This window comes from Prosopis cineraria, unplaced genomic scaffold (genome assembly GCF_029017545.1).
Source record: "Prosopis cineraria cultivar Desert tree isolate PC_DT_omini unplaced genomic scaffold, ASM2901754v1 PC7, whole genome shotgun sequence".
Lineage (NCBI taxonomy): Eukaryota > Viridiplantae > Streptophyta > Magnoliopsida > Fabales > Fabaceae > Prosopis > Prosopis cineraria.
Genome location: NW_026555338.1, coordinates 32,731,544 through 32,751,950, shown reverse-complemented (window position 1 = coordinate 32,751,950; position 20,407 = coordinate 32,731,544). Strand labels below are relative to the sequence as shown.

General features: G+C 37.7%; 1 protein-coding gene and 1 pseudogene across 3 annotated transcripts; one reads left to right on the top strand and one right to left on the bottom strand.

The window, feature by feature from the left end:
- Positions 1–20: 20 nt before the first annotated feature.
- LOC129314872 (receptor-like protein kinase) lies at positions 21–3,714 on the bottom strand (annotated as a pseudogene).
- Positions 3,715–13,715: 10,001 nt separating this feature from the next.
- Positions 13,716–18,899, top strand: LOC129316051 (BES1/BZR1 homolog protein 4-like). 3 transcript variants are annotated; one of them, XM_054960296.1, is made up of 3 exons: positions 13,717–14,510; positions 17,719–18,467; positions 18,560–18,899. In XM_054960296.1, the coding sequence occupies exons 1-3, from the start codon at positions 14,295–14,297 to the stop codon at positions 18,561–18,563; spliced, it is 969 nt and encodes a 322-aa protein (XP_054816271.1). In that variant the 5' UTR covers positions 13,717–14,294; the 3' UTR covers positions 18,564–18,899. The 3 variants fall into 3 exon arrangements, with proteins under 3 accessions (XP_054816272.1, XP_054816271.1, XP_054816273.1); XM_054960298.1 differs by lacking the exon at positions 13,717–14,510 and adding an exon at positions 15,225–15,662; XM_054960297.1 differs by lacking the exon at positions 18,560–18,899 and having other exon boundaries at positions 13,716–14,510; positions 17,719–18,471.
- The last annotated feature ends 1,508 nt before the right edge of the window (positions 18,900–20,407 follow it).

Sequence of the window (20,407 nt, the reverse complement as noted above, 5' to 3'; positions counted from 1 at the left end):
TTATTGGCCATGACTTTCAATCTCTTTATCTACTTTACAATCAAGACAAGCATAAACGCTCAAGATCATCATTAAAAAAAAAAAAAGAAAAGAAAAGAAAGAAGCAAAAACTCAAGATCATAAATGAAACTATCATGGGGTCGTTGGAGCACTCTAGTTATTACTAATTGCCATGAGCTTTTCTTCTGATAATCAATTGGCTGATGACTTCTCTCATTGTTGGTCTCATACTTGGATCCTTCTCAGTACATCTAAATGCCACCAACAGAACTTGCTCAACTTCCTCCCTTACATTTGAATCCCAAAGTTCATCCCCAAGGCTTGGGTCAACAATCCCATCAATTTCTTTTGATTCTTCCCATACAGATTTAACCCACCCCACTATATCTGTTCCCTCCATAAATGAAGCATCCAACACCTTCTTTCTGGTTAATAGCTCAAGCAAAACTACTCCATAACTATATACATCAGATTTCCTACTCACTACAGTTGAAAATGCATTCTCTGTCACAAACCAAAGAAAACATGTCGATCCATTAAAGAATTTTCAAGAAAAGAAAAATGAGAATAAAATGACAAAAAATAAGGAGGAGAGTCACCTGGTGCAATATACCCCACTGTTCCAGGAACAGCTATAGAGGTTGTTGAAGTAGCGATTTGATCCAAAACCTTGGCAATACCAAAATCAGCAATATGAGGCTCCATATCAGAATCTAAAAGTATATTTTGTGGTTCGATGTCTCGGTGTACTATGACTGGATCACAATCAAAATGGAGGTATGCCAATCCATGAGCACTTCCAAAAGCTATCTTATAGCGAACGCTCCATGCCAAGGATAGTGGTGGATTCGTCTCATGCAAAACATCATGCAAGCTTCCATTTTGCATGAATGTGTACATGATCAGGCCACCGTCCTTTCCCCACCAAAAGTTTTTCAATCAGACCAGATTTCGATGCCGAATCTTCCCAACAATGTCAAGTTCTCTCCTCATGCTTTTGCTTTGCCCTTCGTTGTTGGCAAATGGAAGTTTCTTCACAGCAAAAACATCATTTGGATTCAGTGAAACTTTATAGACAACTCCATGAGCTCCTCTACCAATTATATATCGATCATTTAGGTTCTCTGTTGACTCCATGACTTTCTTGAGCAAGGAAGATGAACCGTGATTAGCAAATATTCTAACATCCTTCAAATATCTTTTGTGAAGGAGAAGCATAAAAGCTAGTCCTAACAACAAAAGAATGAAAAAAATGGATGATCCAAGTGATATCAATATGATTTTAATTTTACTCAGTCCTTTCTGATGGCTTGATTTGTATGCACAGGGCCTCACAACAACATTCTTAAAGCAGTTGAAGCTATCTGAGGGAAAACAATTAACACACATACCAGGATTGCCCAAGAACGATGAGGGATGAGAACTCATCAGCTTCATCAGTGCATTTAGTACAGGACCAATAAATGAATTGAATGAAATATTGACTTCAACTAGCGAAAAGAGTTGTTCAAGAACTTTTATGCTTCCAGATAGATTGTTAAGAGATAAGTCTAATCTCAGAAGCATGTTAAGTTGCCCGATCTCTAATGGAACATCACCTACCAGCCCATTAGCAGTTAAATTCAACCCATATGGCAGATTCTGCAATGATCCAATTGAGCTAGGAATTTCACCTCCAAGTGCATTGCCCCCAAGTTGTAGCTCAGAAAGCATTTCAAATTCTGTCAAGAATGCCGGGATGCCCCCTGTAAAATGATTATCACTTAAGATCAGAGTTGATAGCCTTGTCCATTTGCACAAACTTGAAGGAAATGAACCATTCAGGTAATTGAATCCTACATCAAAGTATTCCATTTTGGTACAATTTGTTAGGTGAAGAGGCAAAGGACCATACAAATTGTTGTTAGAAAGATTCAACTTCCTAAGATTTGCAAGCTTCCCTAGCTCTAAGGGAATGAGCCCTGAAAGTTTGTTCATGGACAAATTAATATCAGTGAGGTTTTTGCAATTCCCTAAACTTGACGGAATTGCCCCACTGATGCTATTGTCACTGATGTCCATGTATTCAAGATACATATTATTTTTAAAATTAGGAAGAACTCCAATGAAGTTATTTGATTTTAGAATCAACCTTGTGAGAGTTGTACAAGCTCCAATGTCAGAAGGTATGCTACCTTGCAGTTGATTGATACCCACAACCAACCTCTCTAATTTCTTTCCAAAACAAAGATTTGGAGGGAGGTGACCAGTAAAACTATTATTTGTCAAGTCCAACCACACCAAACTACTATTCATTCCTAAACTTTGAGGTATAAATCCAGAGAAGTTGTTATCAGCCAGTGAGATTTTTTGTAGTTGCTTAAGCTTGGTGACTTCTAAAGGCACTTCCCCATGAAAACGATTGTTGTATAAAAAAATATACACCAGACTTTGAATTTTCCATATGCTAATTGGGATTTCGCTGTGAGCTTCTTGTTATGCAATTGAAAATCCTGCAGCTCAGTTAGCATCCCCAACTCCCTAGGAACTTCTCCTTCAAGTTGATTGGTATGTAAAATCAACTGTTCCAAAGACCTACAACGACCTATTTCTCGAGGTATTTGTCCAGCTAAATTGTTCTGGGAAAGGCGAAGAACAAAAAGGTTGCTTAATAGGCCCAAGAACGATGGAATTTTGCCTCCTAAGTTGCTATGAACAGCAAAAATTTGTGTCAAGCCAATACAATTCCCCAATTCAGTAGGAATCCCCCCACTAAATACATTGTATGACAAATCCAAAAATTCTAGATTCTTACAATTTCTAGAACCTAATGGAATTGGACCCTCGAGATTATTATGGTTTACATCAAAAAAGACAAGATTTTGGAGATTGTCAAGACTTTGAGGCAAAATCCCCTGCAACCGGTTCTCCCCCAGAAACAATTCCTTCAAGTTACTGCAGTTTCCAATAGAAGAGGGTATCATCCCAGACAACTGATTATTGTGCAAATACAACCTCTGAAGTTTGGTGCTATTGCCAACATTCGTTGGGATAGGACCACTTAGGTTGTTGTATTCCAAAAACACACTGTCTAACTGAGGAAAATCAAACAAGTATTCAGGAATTCCAATGTTTGAGAATAGATTGGAAAAAAGGTTGAAATATTGCAATTCTCGCAAGCTATTGAAGCTATTTGGAATTTCCCCACCGAGAGCATTCACAGAAAGATCCAGGTGCTCGAGCATACTACAGTTGCTTAAGCCATTTGGTATTTTTCCTGTAAAGTTGTTTTGAGAAAGGTCTAAATAAACAAGCATACTACAATTGCTTATTTGAGAGGGAATTCTTCCTGAGAGACTGTTGTTATAAAAAGTAAGAGTTTGCAAGTGACTCAATTGTGCTATTTCAGGTCCCAACCGACCAAAAATGGAAAAAGAAGTGAGGTTAATGGAGATGACATTATGGGCATAGCCACACTGGATTCCGACCCATAAGCATGGAGTTGAGTCAGAGACATTCCAGCTTGAGCTTATGGAAGGAGGCACAAATGGCCAATGCTTTGAGAGTGAAATCAGAGAGACCCCATCAGAGCTCAGAGCAGAAACAACACACAAGAAGGTAGAGAAGCATAGCGTAAGCAAAAAGGGTATCATTGTGAAAGAAAAGGCTCAACAACGAAAAGAGAAGCTTATGTGTGTTCACAAAGGCAGAAACTTTTGGGCGAAACTGAAAGAAATCGCCTTGGAGAAGTTGATGCGATGTGAGATGGAAATGAAGTTGAAAGCAAAAATGAAGAGACAAGCTACTAAGAAAGAAGAGAAGCCATGGAATGTGAAAGGATGTGGTTACTTAGGCGTTATATAGGACTGATTTGTTCATTCTAAAATGCTGGTCTAATCTGTTATCAATGACATCGAATCATAAATTGATTTACTAGCTATAAAATAATTTTAGTGGGCTTTCATAGTTTCATTGACTAATGTCGTGGCCTAAAAGAGATTATTATATATATATGGGAGTTCATAAATGGAAGTTGACTTCGTGTTAGTGTCACTGTCAGCATTCCTATATATCAATGGGGAGAAGAGAGCTACTAGATTTTCATTAAACCTGCGACATGCTTTTTATTCATTCATTCAAGTCTTGATGAGTGAAATTCTAGAGGGGGTGGGGTCAAACTAATTGGTGTGAAAAACATTGTTTCGATGATAGGTTGGCTTCAAGGAAAAATTAAAGTAAATATTCCAATCATCTAACAGATAAATAATTCAATTTAAAATTTTAACACTCCATTTCCTTTATTTCAAATGTCTTTTATTTAATTAATATTTACACAGCGAAAGTCGCTAGTCCTAGTGAGTCGCTAGTCCCAGTGAATTAGGCGCAATATTTTGGATGATAGTCCCTCCACATCTAAAATAGAAATACTTGTATTTTCAATTGAGTCTCATTTTAATAAAATAGTTACTGGTCTTTAAATTATTACAATCTTTTTATATTTATCTTTGTGTAATAAAATGTTTTACTCTAAAATAAATATAAAGTGATTATTCAATAGGGGCACTTTGGAAAAAAATATAATGATTACGTCTTAGATTACTAAAAATACCTTATATTTGTAAATATTTAAACTCTCAAAATATGCCAAACATTTTTAAAGGGAGGAAGTATATTTTAACAATAATATATATATTAATAAAAAATTTATTTTCATAAAAATATATATTGTTGTTTTTTATTTTATTTTAAATTTATGATAAGTGAGAAAAATATCATAAATTCACAGCCACAAGAATCTAAGCTAAATACTGAAATTTTTATATTTTGAACTAAAATTAACTAAAAGAAAATGTTCATATTGTTTATCAGATGGAGTATTCTTTATTTGATCCCTAAATATTGTTTATCCTAAATTCTCAGGGGATCATTTTTTTTATATACAATTTTTTCTCTTCTCCCATCTTTTCTGACCAAAGAAAATCCTCCAACCAATAGTGTACTCCTTTTGTTCTATTTTTTGACACCAGCAAATAAAATTATAATCTAAGTTGTATTCGAAAACACTATCTTTAAAAGTTATTTTGCCACATTGGATTGATAGCATTATAGCTCTTCAAGATTAAACAAACTCTTCATATTAAAAGTAAGGACACAGAACAATATAAATTTATAGAATAAACTCAGGTAACTGCACAATGAATTAGTATGATAAAAGAGAAGAGAAATGCTGAAAGCACAAAGGCTCTTTTAAAACCCATGGCAAGCACTACTTTTTATAAACAAGTCTCATAATGTTAGACAATAAAACACCTTAATCATAATTTAAAAATAATTTTAAATAATAATGTTGTTTAAATTATATGCTATAAAATAATAAATAGACTTAAATAATAATTAATATTATTAATTTGTAGCAATTCTTTTTGAAATACTCAAAAATATTTCATAATATCCAACACTTTTTACAAGGAAGAAAGAAAATATTAATTTTAATCCTATTTATAAGGTATTTTACTATTTTTATGGTTGTCTTTATCTTTCTACCCTTATTATATATTAGAAAAATTATTAAAAATAGTTTCTTTTATCTTTATTGGGGGATAGGCAAAAACTTATTAAATTTTAAAATAAAATTAATAAAATTTAAGATTTTTTTTAATTTTAATAAAATATATTGAAAATGACTTGTAAATAGGAATAGAAAAGGTATCTAGGATAAGATAGCTAGGGAAGAAGAAAGACTTGATCCTAAAATTAACGGATGGCATTAAACATTTGTGTGCTTGTCTTGTCCTTAAATTATAGTACTGTCTTTGATATTAAACACGACACACTAGCAGTACCAGTATATATATATTTTTGGTTGAGAAATGAATAACAACCCTTGAGTTTGGCGTGATGCAAATAGCGTCTTATAAAACTAATATGACCGACCGCATAATCAACTTAGCGTTGACAATTAGAACTGCTTTTGACAAACATTAATTAATAATTAATTATCCCCCCCCCCCCCCGGGGCTCTATGCATTTTCACTGCGTACTTATCCGTTCCCCCTCTCTGATTAATGTGTTTACAAAACTCTGGTGCGTCTTAGTTCTTACACTAACATACTTTGATAATCCTTGGAATAATCATTACATTAACCAACACTAGTTTGATCTAACAGAAAGGAGTAGAGACCATATTTAATGCCCAATCATACCTCAAATATGACTTATGTTATTGTATCTTATATATAAGCTGCATAAACTTAAGCTAATTATCAACCAGCTTGGTAGTCCGTCAAACAAAATTATATTATCTAAATTGTCATATGATTTATCACTCATTAGTGTTTTGCTTATATATATAATCAATTATTGGTAGATTAAAATGATCAATTTAATTTTTTTATATGCAAGTTGCAATATTATTAATGAATTATAAATAATGCGACTTATTTTTAAATTCCATGCAATGTTTTAAAAAATGACGTGTCTGGTTCTTAAAAAAAGCCACTAATATGTTAAGCTAGCATCAGTAAAAAAATTTAGGGAAGAAACTTCCCCATTTTAAAGTTCATTCTAGGTACGCGTGTCCATTAATAAATATATTTAAGGACAAGCTAATATCATTTATTTTTTTTAATAAAAAATAAATGCCAAAGTTTTAACGAAGCTACCAAAAGGCACTTATGGAACCAACAAAATTATAACCCCTCGTCAATGGCCATAAATTCCGTCTTGGTGCTTCGACATGTAGTCAAGTTTCTTCAAAGTTCAAAGCCAATATCAATTATATGTCCAGTTAGAGTGAAAACCTAATATGAGCGGAAAGGAATGAGAGAACCGAGCGCCATCACCGGAGGAGAGGGATGTTCCAGATAGAAGTAGGAAGAAATTCCGCCCAAGAGAAGGGCAATTCTCAAACGACCAAAGCCTACTCCCTAGAGATGAATCATGGATGCGAGATGAGATGATGGTAAGCAAGGAGGCAGAGGGGTTGGAAAAGGAAGCACATATCATAAGGAAGGACGAACCAATTCTCAAATAGTCATGTACGAATGGTAAGGAAAATGAGGAAGATAAAGATTGGTGGAGCAACGGTCGATAGAAGGAGAGGATATCTGTCAAGATGACGTCACGAGGTTCAGACGTGATTATTCCAGTGAAAGAGAAAGAAAGACTGGCCAAGAAGTGGACTAACGTCATTATTATGAAGCTGTTAGGGCACAAGGTGCAAATAGGGTATATGGAGGGCAAACTGCCTAAGATATAGAGCAGATATGAAGACGTCGAGGTTATTGATATAGGGTCAGGGTTCTTTGTGATGAATTTTGAAAATAAAGAGGATTATAATGTGGCATTGTTGGGAGGACCATGGCTCTTGTTTGACCACTACTTGGCCATTCAGCTATGGAAGGAGGACTTTGATCCGGATGACAAGAGGATTACAAAGATTGCTGCATGGATCCGAATAGCAAAGCTTTCGTTAGATTATTATGATAAAGGTATCTTATATGTGTTGGGCTCACAAGTAGGTCATGTCCTCAAAGTCGACATGACAACGATGAAGCATAAGAAAGGTTGTTTTGTTAGGATATGTGTTAAACTTGACTTGAAGAAAGCTCTGAGGCCAGTCATCTTCATTAATGGCAAAGAGAAAAAGGTGCAATATGAAGGGATACACTTGATATGCTTCAACTGTGGGAAGTACAGGCACAACAAGGATCATTGTCCAGGGAGAATGTTGAACGATGTACACCAAGGATAAAAAGGAACTCAAAAAGGTCTGATAATGATAACGATGGATGTGGAAGGTTCAAGGGAGGCTGAATCAATTCAAATCAATAGACAGATGAGCGAGGAGGAAGGTATGGTTGTCGAGATAGATACACAATATGATTCATAGAAGTTGGTGCAACAGGGGAGGCGATTCTGATGTGATGGCTGGATAGAGAGTTAACCAAATAATCAAGGGAAAGATTCTCAAGGAAAGGGTACATTTGGAGGCCAAGGATCTCAGTATACAACATTAGCAGTGGAAAATGTAGATTCGAAGAGAGATATTCCGAACAACTTGAATGCACGTGCGTTTGTTGAGAAGGAGACAAGTGGACTGAGTAGAAATTGTGTTACGCAAAATGGGCTGGGCCTAAAGGGTAAGGCAGGGGAAAAGGCTATGACTGGGCTGGAAACACATGCTAATAGTGGGTTGTACAATCAGAACAAAAGGATAAAGAGTAAGGGGCTGATAGGAAATTATAGAAATGGGTCGAGAAAGGGAGTAGAGTGTGGGCAAAGCTCAAAAGTAATAAATGTCAGTGCAATGGAAGCTTTACTATGAGCTAAAGAGTCCGTAGTCCTTAATCAAGTTGATGCACAAGTAGAACAAAAGGACAAGGAAATGGTACAGGATGTGGTGACAGTGGCATATGAAGGGAATGAATACGCTAAATTGGATGAGGCTATCATAAAATTAGATGATAACCCTTTAGATCCAGGCTCACATTTGATGGGAATGCGGAATCTAAACCAAACTTTACAGCCATGTGAATAAGGCGAAGAAGACATGGATATGACAGATATATGTGACTTTGAGAGTCAGTTGCAGAATGAGTTTTGATAGTGGTCTAAGCTCTTAATATTTAAATGTTTTTATGGACATAAACCAAACATATTTAATATTTTAGTCTGGAATGTTTGCGGGATTGGAGGACGGAGTTTTTCACGTTTACTCTTAAAAATAAAAAGCAAATATCAGTTTGACTTCCTGGCATTGTTGAAAACTAAACATGATAGCAACAAAGCACAAGGAACAACAAGAAGGGTTGGCTTCTTAAATGTTGAATGCGTCGAGGCTAATGGATATAGTGGAGGTATTTTGTGTTTTTAGGGTGATGGAGTTAAGTTTAAGGCTAAGGATAAAGATGAACAAGTTCTAATTTGGTCTTTTAATGAAGGAACTAGGGATGCATAGATCTATTGATTGTGTACGGCCACCCATGTTACAATAAAAGAAGGCTCCTATGGCAAAAGCTACGATAGATTGAAAAGAGTAGGGTACAAAAATGATGTGTGTGGTGATGTCAACGCTACACTGCTAAAAGAAGATAGGTGCTCGTTGGCAAGATCATCGCAGGGACCAAATAAGTTATTTATGGAGTAGATGCAGGAGGCTGGGATGGTTGATGTTGGGTTTCAAGGACCAAAGTATACGTGGAGTAATAGGCATGCTTATAGTAGAATTGACAAAATGGTCATGGATGCCAATTGGTTTAAGTGTTTTCCTGAAGCAATAGTGGTTTACTTACCCAAAGTAAAATCTGATCATTGTCCTTTAATGATCAAACTAGGGAAAGAGGAACAAAGGGAGAGGGAGAAGAGAGGGTTTTGTTTCTTTGCATCTTGGGTGATGCATGAGGCGTTCACATCGTTGGTGAAGGGGTCTTAGGTCACATCAAGTAGTTGGGAGGAAAATGTAGACCGTTTTGCATCAAACGTCCAAGATTGGAATGCGAATGTTTTTAGGAACATTAATAAGCAAAAAAAAAAAAAAAGATCTATTATTCAAGGTGGAAGGCATAAAGAAGAAGTTGATTACTAATCCAAGCAACAGGAGATAGGAAGTGGAAAGAAGACGTGCATGAGAGGAGCTTGAGGAGATTCTTGAACTTGAAGAAGTCATGTGGTTACAACGATCACGGTGCAATTGGTACTCACAAAGGGATAGAAACACTCGATACTTCCATACTATGACTAAATGTCAAAAAAGAAGGAAAATGATTGAGGCGTTGAAAGGAGAAGGTGGGGAATGGGTTTATGATAAAGAGGTGTTGAAAAAAATGGGGATCGAATTTTTTACAAAATTATATGCAGAGGAGTAATCTTTTAATGGGCATATTATATTTGCAAGCGAATTTCCGCACATTCCTAAAGATCACCTTTCCATTCTAGGAATGGAGTTCACGAGTATTGAGGTTAAGCAGTAGGCAATATTCTTCACGGGTCCTATGAAGGCTCAAGGGCTGGATAGATTAAACCCACTGTTCTTTTAAAGTCAGTGGGATGTTATTAGGAAGTAAGTTGTCCATTTGGTTAAGCAAATTTATAATAATCCTCATATGATTAGGAAGATGAATGATATGAATATTGTGTTGATTCTAAAGAATGATGCTCCAGAGATTATGAAGGATTTTTGGCTCATTAATCTATGTAATGTTGTGCATAAGGTAGTAACAAAAATCCTTGCAACGAGACTGAAAGGAATCATGTCAAAGATATATAGTGGCTCCTAACCAATGTAGTTTTGTTTCTAAAAGACAAAGTACTAACAATATCATTATGACACAAGAGGTTATTCATTCATTTCATAAGTGTAAGAGGTCACAAGAATTTATGACAATCAAAATTAATCTCGAAAAGGCCTATGACCGTGTAAAGTGGAATTTTATTATTTGTTGTTTGGAAGAATTGAGGCTACCAAGGCAGTTTATTAATATTGTGGATAGGTGTTTAAAGACTGCATCAATGTAAGTATTATGGAATGGGTGCAAAGGAGACAAATTTCAACTGTCAAGGAAAGCTAGATAGGGCGACCCAATTTCTCCATACCTGTTTGTGCTAGTAATGGAGAAGTTGGGGCATATGATACAAAATGAAGTTGATAATGGCAATTGGTTACCAACAACAACAACAACAAGCCTTTATCCCACTAGATGGGGTCGGCTATATGGATTGCAAGACACCATTGTGCTCTATCATTTATCAAGCTTTTAGGAATATTATTAATTAAGAGATCGCGTTCAACAATTTTTAAGAGTGTTCTCTTAAGCAATTGGTTACCATTTAGACTTAAAAGAGATGATGTGGCGAACTTGCATTTGTTTTTTGCTGATAATTTACTTCTATTTGCAAAAGCTAGTATGGATCAAGCAAGTCTGAACAAGGCATGCCTTGATGATTTTGCGCAGTGACGGGTGAGAAAGTAAATAGCTCAAAATCACGCATCTTCTTCTCTGAAAATGTGAGGCGTACTAGTGTATAGGAGATTAGTGAGTTCTTAGACTTCATCCCGACCGATGATCTTAGGAGGTATTTAGGTGTTCCCCTGCACCATAAGAAGGTATCACAGGCCACGTTCCAGCATGTGTTGACCAGAACGGACATGAGACTGTCAAATTGGAAGGCCAACACACTGTCTTTTGCACTCGACAAACACTGGCGCCGTCAGTAGTAGTGGCCATTCCCGCAAATACTATACTGTCGACTCAGCTGCCTATATACACGTGTAACAAGATAGATAAGAAGTGTAGAAGGTTTCTATGGGGTGGAACGACCGAGAAAAGAAAGATGCCCCTTGTTGCATGGGAGGATGTATGTCAAAGGAAGGATGAAGGGGGCTTGGGATTACGAGTGGCACAGCGTCAGAATAAAGCATATGATGAAGATGGGTTGGGGCTTGACAAAGCGCAGGGATGCATTATGGGTCAAGCTTATAAGGGAGAAGCACCGCTGTGGAGATGATGTTATTCCGAAGATATAGAGGCACGAAGGGGGGTTCAAGTGCTTGGAATGGGATAAAGAAAGCATAGGAAGACACATAGGAAGGGATAGCATGGCAGATATGGAGTGGCTCAAGAGTGAAGTTCTGGATCGACTGTTGAATTCCGCATCGTGATCCTTTGATTTCGTATGCCACTTCACAAGTTCCTGACAGCATGATTGATGATTCGGCGGCTTATTACTTATCACCATCAGGGGGTGGGACAAAAAAAGTTTGAAGGGTATGTTCGAAGATGTCCACAGTGCTATAAAGAGAGTGAAGGTGAATTCGGGTAATGACGTCCCTAGGTGGCGATGGTCAAATGTGGAGAGTTCTCTTTAAAATCTGCTTCTCGTAAGTTATCTCCAACTACTGGGTCTAGAAATCAGAGTTTATGGAGGACATTGTGGAAGTTAGCAGTTCCGCAAAGGCATAAAACTTTCCAATGGTTGTGCGCGCGCGGGCGACTTATGACAAATGAATTCAGAGCAAAGAGAGGGTTGCAAATGGATGATAGTTGCTCATTGTGCAATGGGTGTAGGGAGGATATATTGCATGTGTTAAGGGACTGCTCACTGGCTGCGGGTTGCTGGGAAAGACTTGTTCCTCTTGAATTATGGATCAGTTTCAATGCAAAGGAGAGCTATGTGGAGTGAATTGAGTGGAATCTAAAATAAAGGATAATCAGAAAGCGATTAAGATGGGATATCTGGTTTAGTCGTATGTGTCGACAGATCTGGCTTAATCGGAATTCAAGAGTGTTCCAGAACAAGGGTATGGGTGTGCATGCGATGTTGGCTTAGGTGCATGACATGGAAAAATGGTCGAACCCAAGGCTGGTGTAAGAAGCAGGTATCGAGAAGCAATCATCATGGAGGGCACCGTATATGGGGGTAGTTAAATGGAACGTTGATGGAGTGTGTGGTAAGGATGGAGAAGCTACTGCAGGTAGGGGTGTTGCTAGGAGTCATACGGGGGACCTGCTTTCCGGCTTTCAATGCTATATTGGGAAGGGAAATAGTCTCAGTGCAGAACTCTGGGGGATTTTATGGGGCCTTAAACGAGCCTGGGATCTTGACTGGAGAAAGGTGGAGATAGAGACTGACTGCACGGAGGCGGTGGAGGTGATAGACAAAGGAGCTGTGGACATGCATCCAGATCGGGAACTTATCGACTAGATTCGAAGCATGCTGGGGAGAGAGTGGAGCGCGGTGAACTGGTGTAGCGGAGATGATAATGGTGTTGCAGACATTCTTGCCAGGGAAGCGCTAACGTTAACGCATACTGGTGTTGAGCTATTTTCTAGTATTACAGACTGTGTTAGGGAGCCTTTAGATTTTGAGTTAAGGACGCAGGTCCTGGTGCTGCATTCTGCTATACTTAAGACCCTCTGCTGATGATGTTGCTGGAAAATCAAGCTGTACTGTAAATAAAAATAATAATAATAACAATAAAGCTGTAGTGTCACGACTAGAATGTTTATTGGGCGTGGAGCCCGTTATGCATTGGGCGTGAAATCACAGCCCCAAATTGCATATTGGACTATTCAGTATACCCTTCATAATTTAAATTGGGCCTCAAGCCCATGATGCTACTCCATGCACATCAATAAAAGCCTGGACCTGGATATAATGTGTGTGTGTGTGTGTTTTTCCTTTTATAAAATACTATTAAGTGGGGTGTGTGTATGCATGAATAAAATTTTTGAATTAAGCCTCTCTGATCTTGTATTATTTTCTTGATTCGCCCTTGTGGATATTTACTTGGAGCCAATGTCAACATCAAAAGTTTGTCAGAGAGGCGTATTAATTAAGTTCTAAACAAAACTCAATCATGGAACTTTCTTCTATTAGATGAAACAAACATAAAATAGAACTTAATTTATTGAGAACTTTTAGAAAAGAAAACTTCCACGAAACCAAACAAAAAATGAAGATTGATTTGGGGGCACAAATCTTTATTCTGATTAACTAATGAATTGAATTTTGGTCAGGAGCCGCAACCCACATGACAGGTTCCCACTGTCACGTGGGGGCTAAAGTTCGGTTCAGTCAACCTTAGCACGTAGTCAGACTCACGCTCATTGGAATTACAATTCACTCCCCACTCTGGCACCCTGGAATGGCATAATCGTAATTATACACCAATACCGTGGCTAATTAAAATCGACTGTCGTATTTACTTTTCAGTCCCGCTCATCACTATACGTCTTACATTTTTGTCGCCAATTCATGGTTTTTCTGCTTCTTCTTTCACACTTGCATAATTCCCGACCCGTTATCCCTCGTCATGATCTTCCTTTTCCGATCTCAATCCGGCGAGGTGTGTGGTCCATGTGCTTAGATCTGCTTAGATCGCCGGCATCACTCGAGCTGCTCCACTTTGATTTAATTTTCTCGCATTTGACTGCTCCTGATTGAGCTGTTTCAGTCCTTTTTTTTTTTTTAATCAAGCGTCTTTTTTCCTCCGGTTCGCTGCAGCTTCATCTCGTCGTTTTCGGATTAGTTATTTGGTTGTTGTGAACTTGTTCTGTTTTGTTCTCAGTGCTTCGCGACAATTTGTTACGTCGTCTTGGAGCACTTTCACCGATTTGCAGCGTTTTTTTTGGGGTTCGATCTTCGATTTCGATAGCAGATTCGTTGAACACGAAGCGTGAAGTGTTTGTGTTAATTAATCACCCTGTGGTTCTTCTCCACCATAAAATTTCAGTCAACTATTCCTCAGTTTTCGTTCTTGCAAGTTGAATTTCCAGTCACCTTTTTTTTGCCTTAGAGCGTTTTCTGCATCAAAGATGACGTCTGGGACGAGGCAACCAACTTGGAAGGAGAGGGAGAACAACAAGAGGAGGGAGAGGAGGCGAAGAGCCATAGCCGCGAAGATTTTTGCTGGTCTCAGAACGTATGGCAACTACAAGCTCCCTAAACACTGCGACAACAATGAGGTGCTCAAGGCTCTCTGCAACGAGGCTGGCTGGACTGTTGAACCCGACGGCACCACTTACCGCAAGGTATCCTTTATTTTTGTTTTTCGTTTACATTTTTTTAGGGAATTTTCTTTCACATTAGTGGCTTCATTTGTCAGTGAACTTGCTCAATTTTTGCTTTTGTTTCTTTTTGACATTTTGTTAAGCCATCATCAGATCATAGCCTTATTGCCTCGCTAGCCGAAATTGAGTTTTCCTTGTTTGCGTAGTCCTCGCTGATTTTAGTATCCGCTTTAGTTCTTTAGAGCTCGTTTGTTGTGTGAGTATATGCACATTTCGTTGCATCTGCTAGCATGTGGGGCTTGGCAGCGGCACATGCAAGCAATAGTTCTCAGAATCAAAGGACCTGAATGTCACAGAGTCTCAGAATTGTGACATGTGTAGCCTAAGGGCCTGCGTCGATTTCCATTTAGAATCAATTCTGAGATCAAAATCATTTCGTAAAAACTTATCCAAACATTTTTTAATTTTGTCAAACATCATTTACCTTGTGAAATTTCTTTTTGGATAAGCTATTGTTTACTCCATCTGAGAATCAATTCTTAACATTCTGAATATTTTTCATAATTTTTCTACCTTTATAATTGTTTTTGAAAAGTTATCTAAAGATCTTCAATTATCAAAATCAACTTTAAAAAAAATTATCCAAGCATTATCACGATTTGTTAATTAATTTTTCTATAATCAATTTTTACCAATTGAGATTAAAACACACCCTAAAAAAAAAAAAAAACGCACCGTCGTGGGTTTTCAGGGATTTTCACGGGGAGATTAACTTGGCTTTGATGCCATTCTTGCTGTATTTTTATCCTTTGGTCTATCGCGATGACTTATTTAGTGGGGCTAGATTCTCTCTTTTTTATGCTTTTTATCTCTCACCGGTGGTGTATGTCAGATCTGGTCGGGGCTGCCTCTCGCTTTAAAGCGTGAAGCACAAAAGATTCTCTATCTCCGTGGTCTTTGATGACTCAGTTCATGAGGGCTGAATGGCATAGATCTCGAGGAGACGAGAGTGCCCATCGTGGTCTTGCCTAATGACTGCCAAAATTTTGAAGTAGGCCTGAGAATTCGAACAAATGTCGGGGGTAGATTTGGTAGTTAAGGTTTCTTCATGATATATTTAGTTCGTTGCTGTGCTTGTTGCAACATGGCAGAAGCTTTTACAGACATCGCATGGTACTCTAATTTTGGATAGTCCTTTTTCCTCATTTCCCGTGATGGTTTCTTCTTTTGCGGGTTGGAGTTTTAATAATGCAGCCACTTTATTGCAACTGCTTTATTGATGACGCTGCAAAATAAGTTTTCACTGAATCACTGTTACCGTCCGTAACTTGGAGGCAACTTGTGTTTGACTCTGCCTGATTTCTTTATGCGGAATGATATTTTGTTTTCGATTACGTTTTCCTTGACACAAGTCTAAAGCAAAAAATTTATACTCGATCTGAAGTTATCAGGGTCCTTCCTGTACTTAAAATTGATGGGTCCTTGTTAAAGAGAGGCCAGTTTGGCGTTGACGCCCAATAATTCAAAGTTCGTTGTTCATGTATGTATTGTTCCATTAGCGATGATCATAAAATAGTTGATATTTAATGCATACAATAATCAATTAACTAACCAAGTATTTTCGTTTCTCCCAAATATATTATTCATTTATTTCCCCAAAAAAAAAATTGAAAACTGGAATTTAAATTTTGCTTACATGAATGACAGTTTAGCTGTTATTTGTGGAATAGGCAGTGAAAAGCATGAGGGTATCCTACTATGCTTAGATTCTTCTGTTAACATAAATAACTCTTCAGAAGGATACAGGCGCAGAATCTGTTTGTTACTTTTTCCTTAGACTTGGTATGGGGATCGTTGACACACCATGTGTTTGAGGTAGAAATTTCACTAGCATATAATTCAACTAATTAAATGATAAAAGAAGTAAATCTGCTGTATTCCGTCTAGATTATGGCATAGGTATGTCTGTAGAATCTAGTCCACGTGATAGATTAATATTTTCAAGAGTTTGAGGGCTTGAGTAGATGCCCCATTATAGAAGAATGACTATTGCTGATACTTCTGTGATATAGCAAAAGGAAACCACTTCATATAAAGATTAAAAAGAAAACGAAGTGGTTATCCACGCTTGGAGATATATTGACCAGAAAATTATCATGGCTGCTGCCTGGGACAGGAAAACTAATTTTCTATTAAAACATCAGCTATTGGATGCTCTTCTCCGGAATAGTACGAAAAATAGGATATAATTGAACAACAGACCTCTTTTTTCTGGTTTTCACATCATCTGTTGGCGGAGGTATAGTGATAGTGTGCTCGGAAATAAGGAAGACCATTTCTTGTAGAATTTATTCCATTTTGTGAAATCAGCAGGTCTTGTGTGTTCCAATGAAGTATTAATTAGTTCTCAATTCTTCACTTAAACAAATTAGTTCTCAGTTCAATGGCTGTGCACTAATCCGGTGCATACTTGACTCCTTCTAGCTAAAATGGCTTTTGCCCATGAACTTGGAAACCTGACAAATGATCTTGTACATTAACTGATCAGTCCTATATTGGTCCGGTTCAAAACTCAATTGCTTTCTGAGTATTAATTTAGCATTTCCTGCAAAATGCATGGCATCATGCAGGATGCACCCTAGCTTCAGACTTTTGCTTCAGTGATAAAGGAAAAGTTGGAGCAGAATTGAAGGCCAGAGTTCCAGAAAAAAGTAGGTTAAAAGTTTCATAGCACTTTTTGCTGATCCTTCACCTATATATGATTTATCACTCTTGGTTATTTATAGATTCAAGCCACTTTATTGGCTTAGATGAATACACAGTATCAGAGCTTGAGGACAATAACTGGGTAAGCTGAGGATACTATTGATAGAGTAGTCAAGCAAGTAATCAGTCTTCAGAGAAGAGTGATAGGAACCAAGAGCTAACCGTTTGTATGCTGCATAATGCAGAATTGGTAACATATACAGGAACCAGAAAAGCAGCATAGAAGAACTTTAGCTTTTGATGCCAAGATATAGTATTAGATCACCCAACCTAAATTTGTTTTGAAGATGTTTTTTTCTTCATTCAAAAAGGCATGTCAACGGACAAATTTGTTTTTTTGGTGATGTTTCTGTTTGCTAAAACGATGCACTATGGTTTTGCAAATAGCTGTCATGTTAGAGTCTTTCGTTACGTTATTTGCTATTTTTGGACTAATGATTAAGCTTAATGTGTGTACATATAGGGATGTAAGCCTGTAGAACGTATGGATGTGGTTGGTGGCTCTGCAGTAGCGAGCCCATGTTCATCTTACCATCCAAGTCCCTGTGCTTCCTACAACCCAAGCCCTGGCTCTTCTTCCTTCCCAAGCCCACGCTCATCAGCCTATGCAGCAAATCCTAATGGCGATGGCAATTCCCTAATTCCATGGCTAAAAAATTTCTCGTCTGGATCGTCTTCAGCATCCTCTTCAAAGCTCCCCCATCTCTACATTCATAGTGGCTCCATCAGTGCTCCTGTCACTCCTCCTCTGAGCTCTCCAACTGCCCGAACACCCCGAACCAAAGGTGACTGGGATGATCAGTCCACTCGACCTGGGTGGGTTGGGCAGCAATACTCCTTCCTGCCCTCCTCAACTCCTCCAAGCCCTGGACGTCAGGTTGTTAACCCGGAATGGTTTGCTGGTATTAGGATTCCCCAGGGTGGGCCTAACTCTCCAACCTTCAGTTTGGTCTCTTCAAACCCCTTCAGAGAAGAGGTTCTAGCTGGCAGCGGTTCACGAATGTGGACCCCTGGGCAAAGTGGGACATGTTCTCCGGCCATAGCAGCAGGCTCTGATCACACTGCTGACATTCCCATGGCTGAAGTGGTTTCAGAAGAATTTGCCTTTGGAAGCAACGCAGCAGGCTTGGTGAAGCCATGGGAAGGAGAGAGGATCCATGAAGATTGCGGATCAGATGACCTTGAACTCACTCTTGGGAGCTCAAAAACCAGGTAATGTGCACATTTGATGAATTACAAGATGTCTGTTTTATTTTGTTACAAATAAACGATCGTTTGTTACCTACTCTTTTGTTCCATCGCAGGTGAGAATACCGCATAAATCAAAAGCCAGCATCCTTTGATGTGAAGTTTGACTAGGTTTGTTTAATTATGTAGAAAGGGTAGGAGAGTAGGGAATTAATTAAGGCGAGCATAAACAATGGCTCTTTCATTGTATTTTATTCTTTATTTTCTGATAGGCCTTTTATTTGTTTCCGGGTCATATACATAGCCTTTAGTTAGGTGTGGGGTGGTTTCGCAAACCCTTTCATTTTGTCAGCATCTTGTTAAACCTTAATATTATTGGAAAGATTAATCAATATACCTGTATGGATTTGGCTTGGTTTGCCAGTGAAAGGAAATTTACTTGACATTTTGACTGTACCAGAACCAGGATGCTCATAGCAAGCTATGGAAATTTGGATACAATCAGCCCCACTAAAATTCCTAAGCCCTCTTTAATCTCACTCCTACTTAATCTTCTCTGTTTTTCTGTTATGGGTGAGGGAATTTATAGTTGCCCATTTTTGTCCCTAGATTTCTCTGAGACAAACGGAAAAGGAAGTGCAGTGCAGGATGGTAGTCGTTGCCACAGTGGTCCAATGCACTATTTCAGTTTGTACCACTTCGCATCGCTCCCTTCCTTACTGGATTAATGGATTTCCTAAAATTGGAAATTTGGAATTCGGAGTCTGGGGTCGCCAGCCTTACATTTGATTGCGACCTTTCTGTTTTCCGTTGAACGGCCGAGAATCAAAACAGTGATTGCTTGACTTTTCTAACATCCTTTTATCGCCAAAAAAAAAAACGATTTTTCATGAGAAAATATCTAAAATCTCTCACTCTCTGTCACACTTACACATGAGAACGCCTAATAATGCTCTGTTGGGATTTGGGAATTCGGTAACCGTTGTGGGATGTTGGAAGCTGGGTCTATATAGTTAAGAGTGAGGTTTTGTTTGTTTGTCAAAAAGCATCGTATTTGAAAATGGGGTGTGTGTGTGTATTATCAGATGTTTGATATTTCTAAGATAATTATAAAACTACTTGCTGATTTAAAAAATTCTTATCTTAGCCTAACATGAAACCAAGGATTGCTGATTTGGGACATACTGTTTGTTTATCTGTAACATTCTCATCGCTTGCATGATGATAAATTTATCTGCGAGTGAAACAATAACTTTGCCAAGAGATGGCCTGCAAAAAAAACTGATTAAAAAAATGAGCGCTAATCTTTTATGCAAGTAAGCTTTTTCTCTTCGTATATTAATAATATATTTGCAGCATGATGATAATTTCCTTGCACCAATTGGGTACTGGGTACACATATAACAAATTTATGTTCCTCATTTTTAAATGATCCAATACTGTTAATCAATGCCATGTGCTCATGCATCCTCCCTTATGAACAAGGGTAATGGATAGCCGAAAGTGTTGGATACTAACAAGGCTAGTGACTTGTGAGACTAAGTTCTCGTGGTTGGTAAAACAGAAGGACGATTGCGAAAATTGGGGGGGAAGAAAATAGAAAAAGAAAACTCACTGGAATATCACTGTAAAATGAAATACTGGATCCATTATTACTATTATCATAATGTTTCTTTATTGGATGACATTCTCATTGCAAATATTTGTAGGCCACCTTGAAGATAAGCAGCCAATCATAACTGCTCTTTGCAAAATCTAAAGGCAAAACCAACACAAATACACCACAATACCTTTTTTTAAATAAAAAAGTCAAGGTTTATATTTACTCGTGAACTATTATTTAAAAAGTACTTAATGTTTTAAATTATTTATTATAATAATTTTATTTTTAAAATAATTAAATGTACCTTGATGACAAATACTCCAACATTGACAGTTGAAAATGCTAATTAAAATTTAAGTTT

Bases quoted from the DNA above. Each gene is read 5' to 3' on its own strand.
- LOC129316051 (XM_054960296.1), top strand. From the start codon at position 14,295: ATGACGTCTGGGACGAGGCAACCAACTTGGAAGGAGAGGGAGAACAAC. The intron at 14,511-17,718 runs GTATCCTTTATT...GTGTACATATAG, and splicing joins ACGGCACCACTTACCGCAAG to GGATGTAAGCCTGTAGAACG.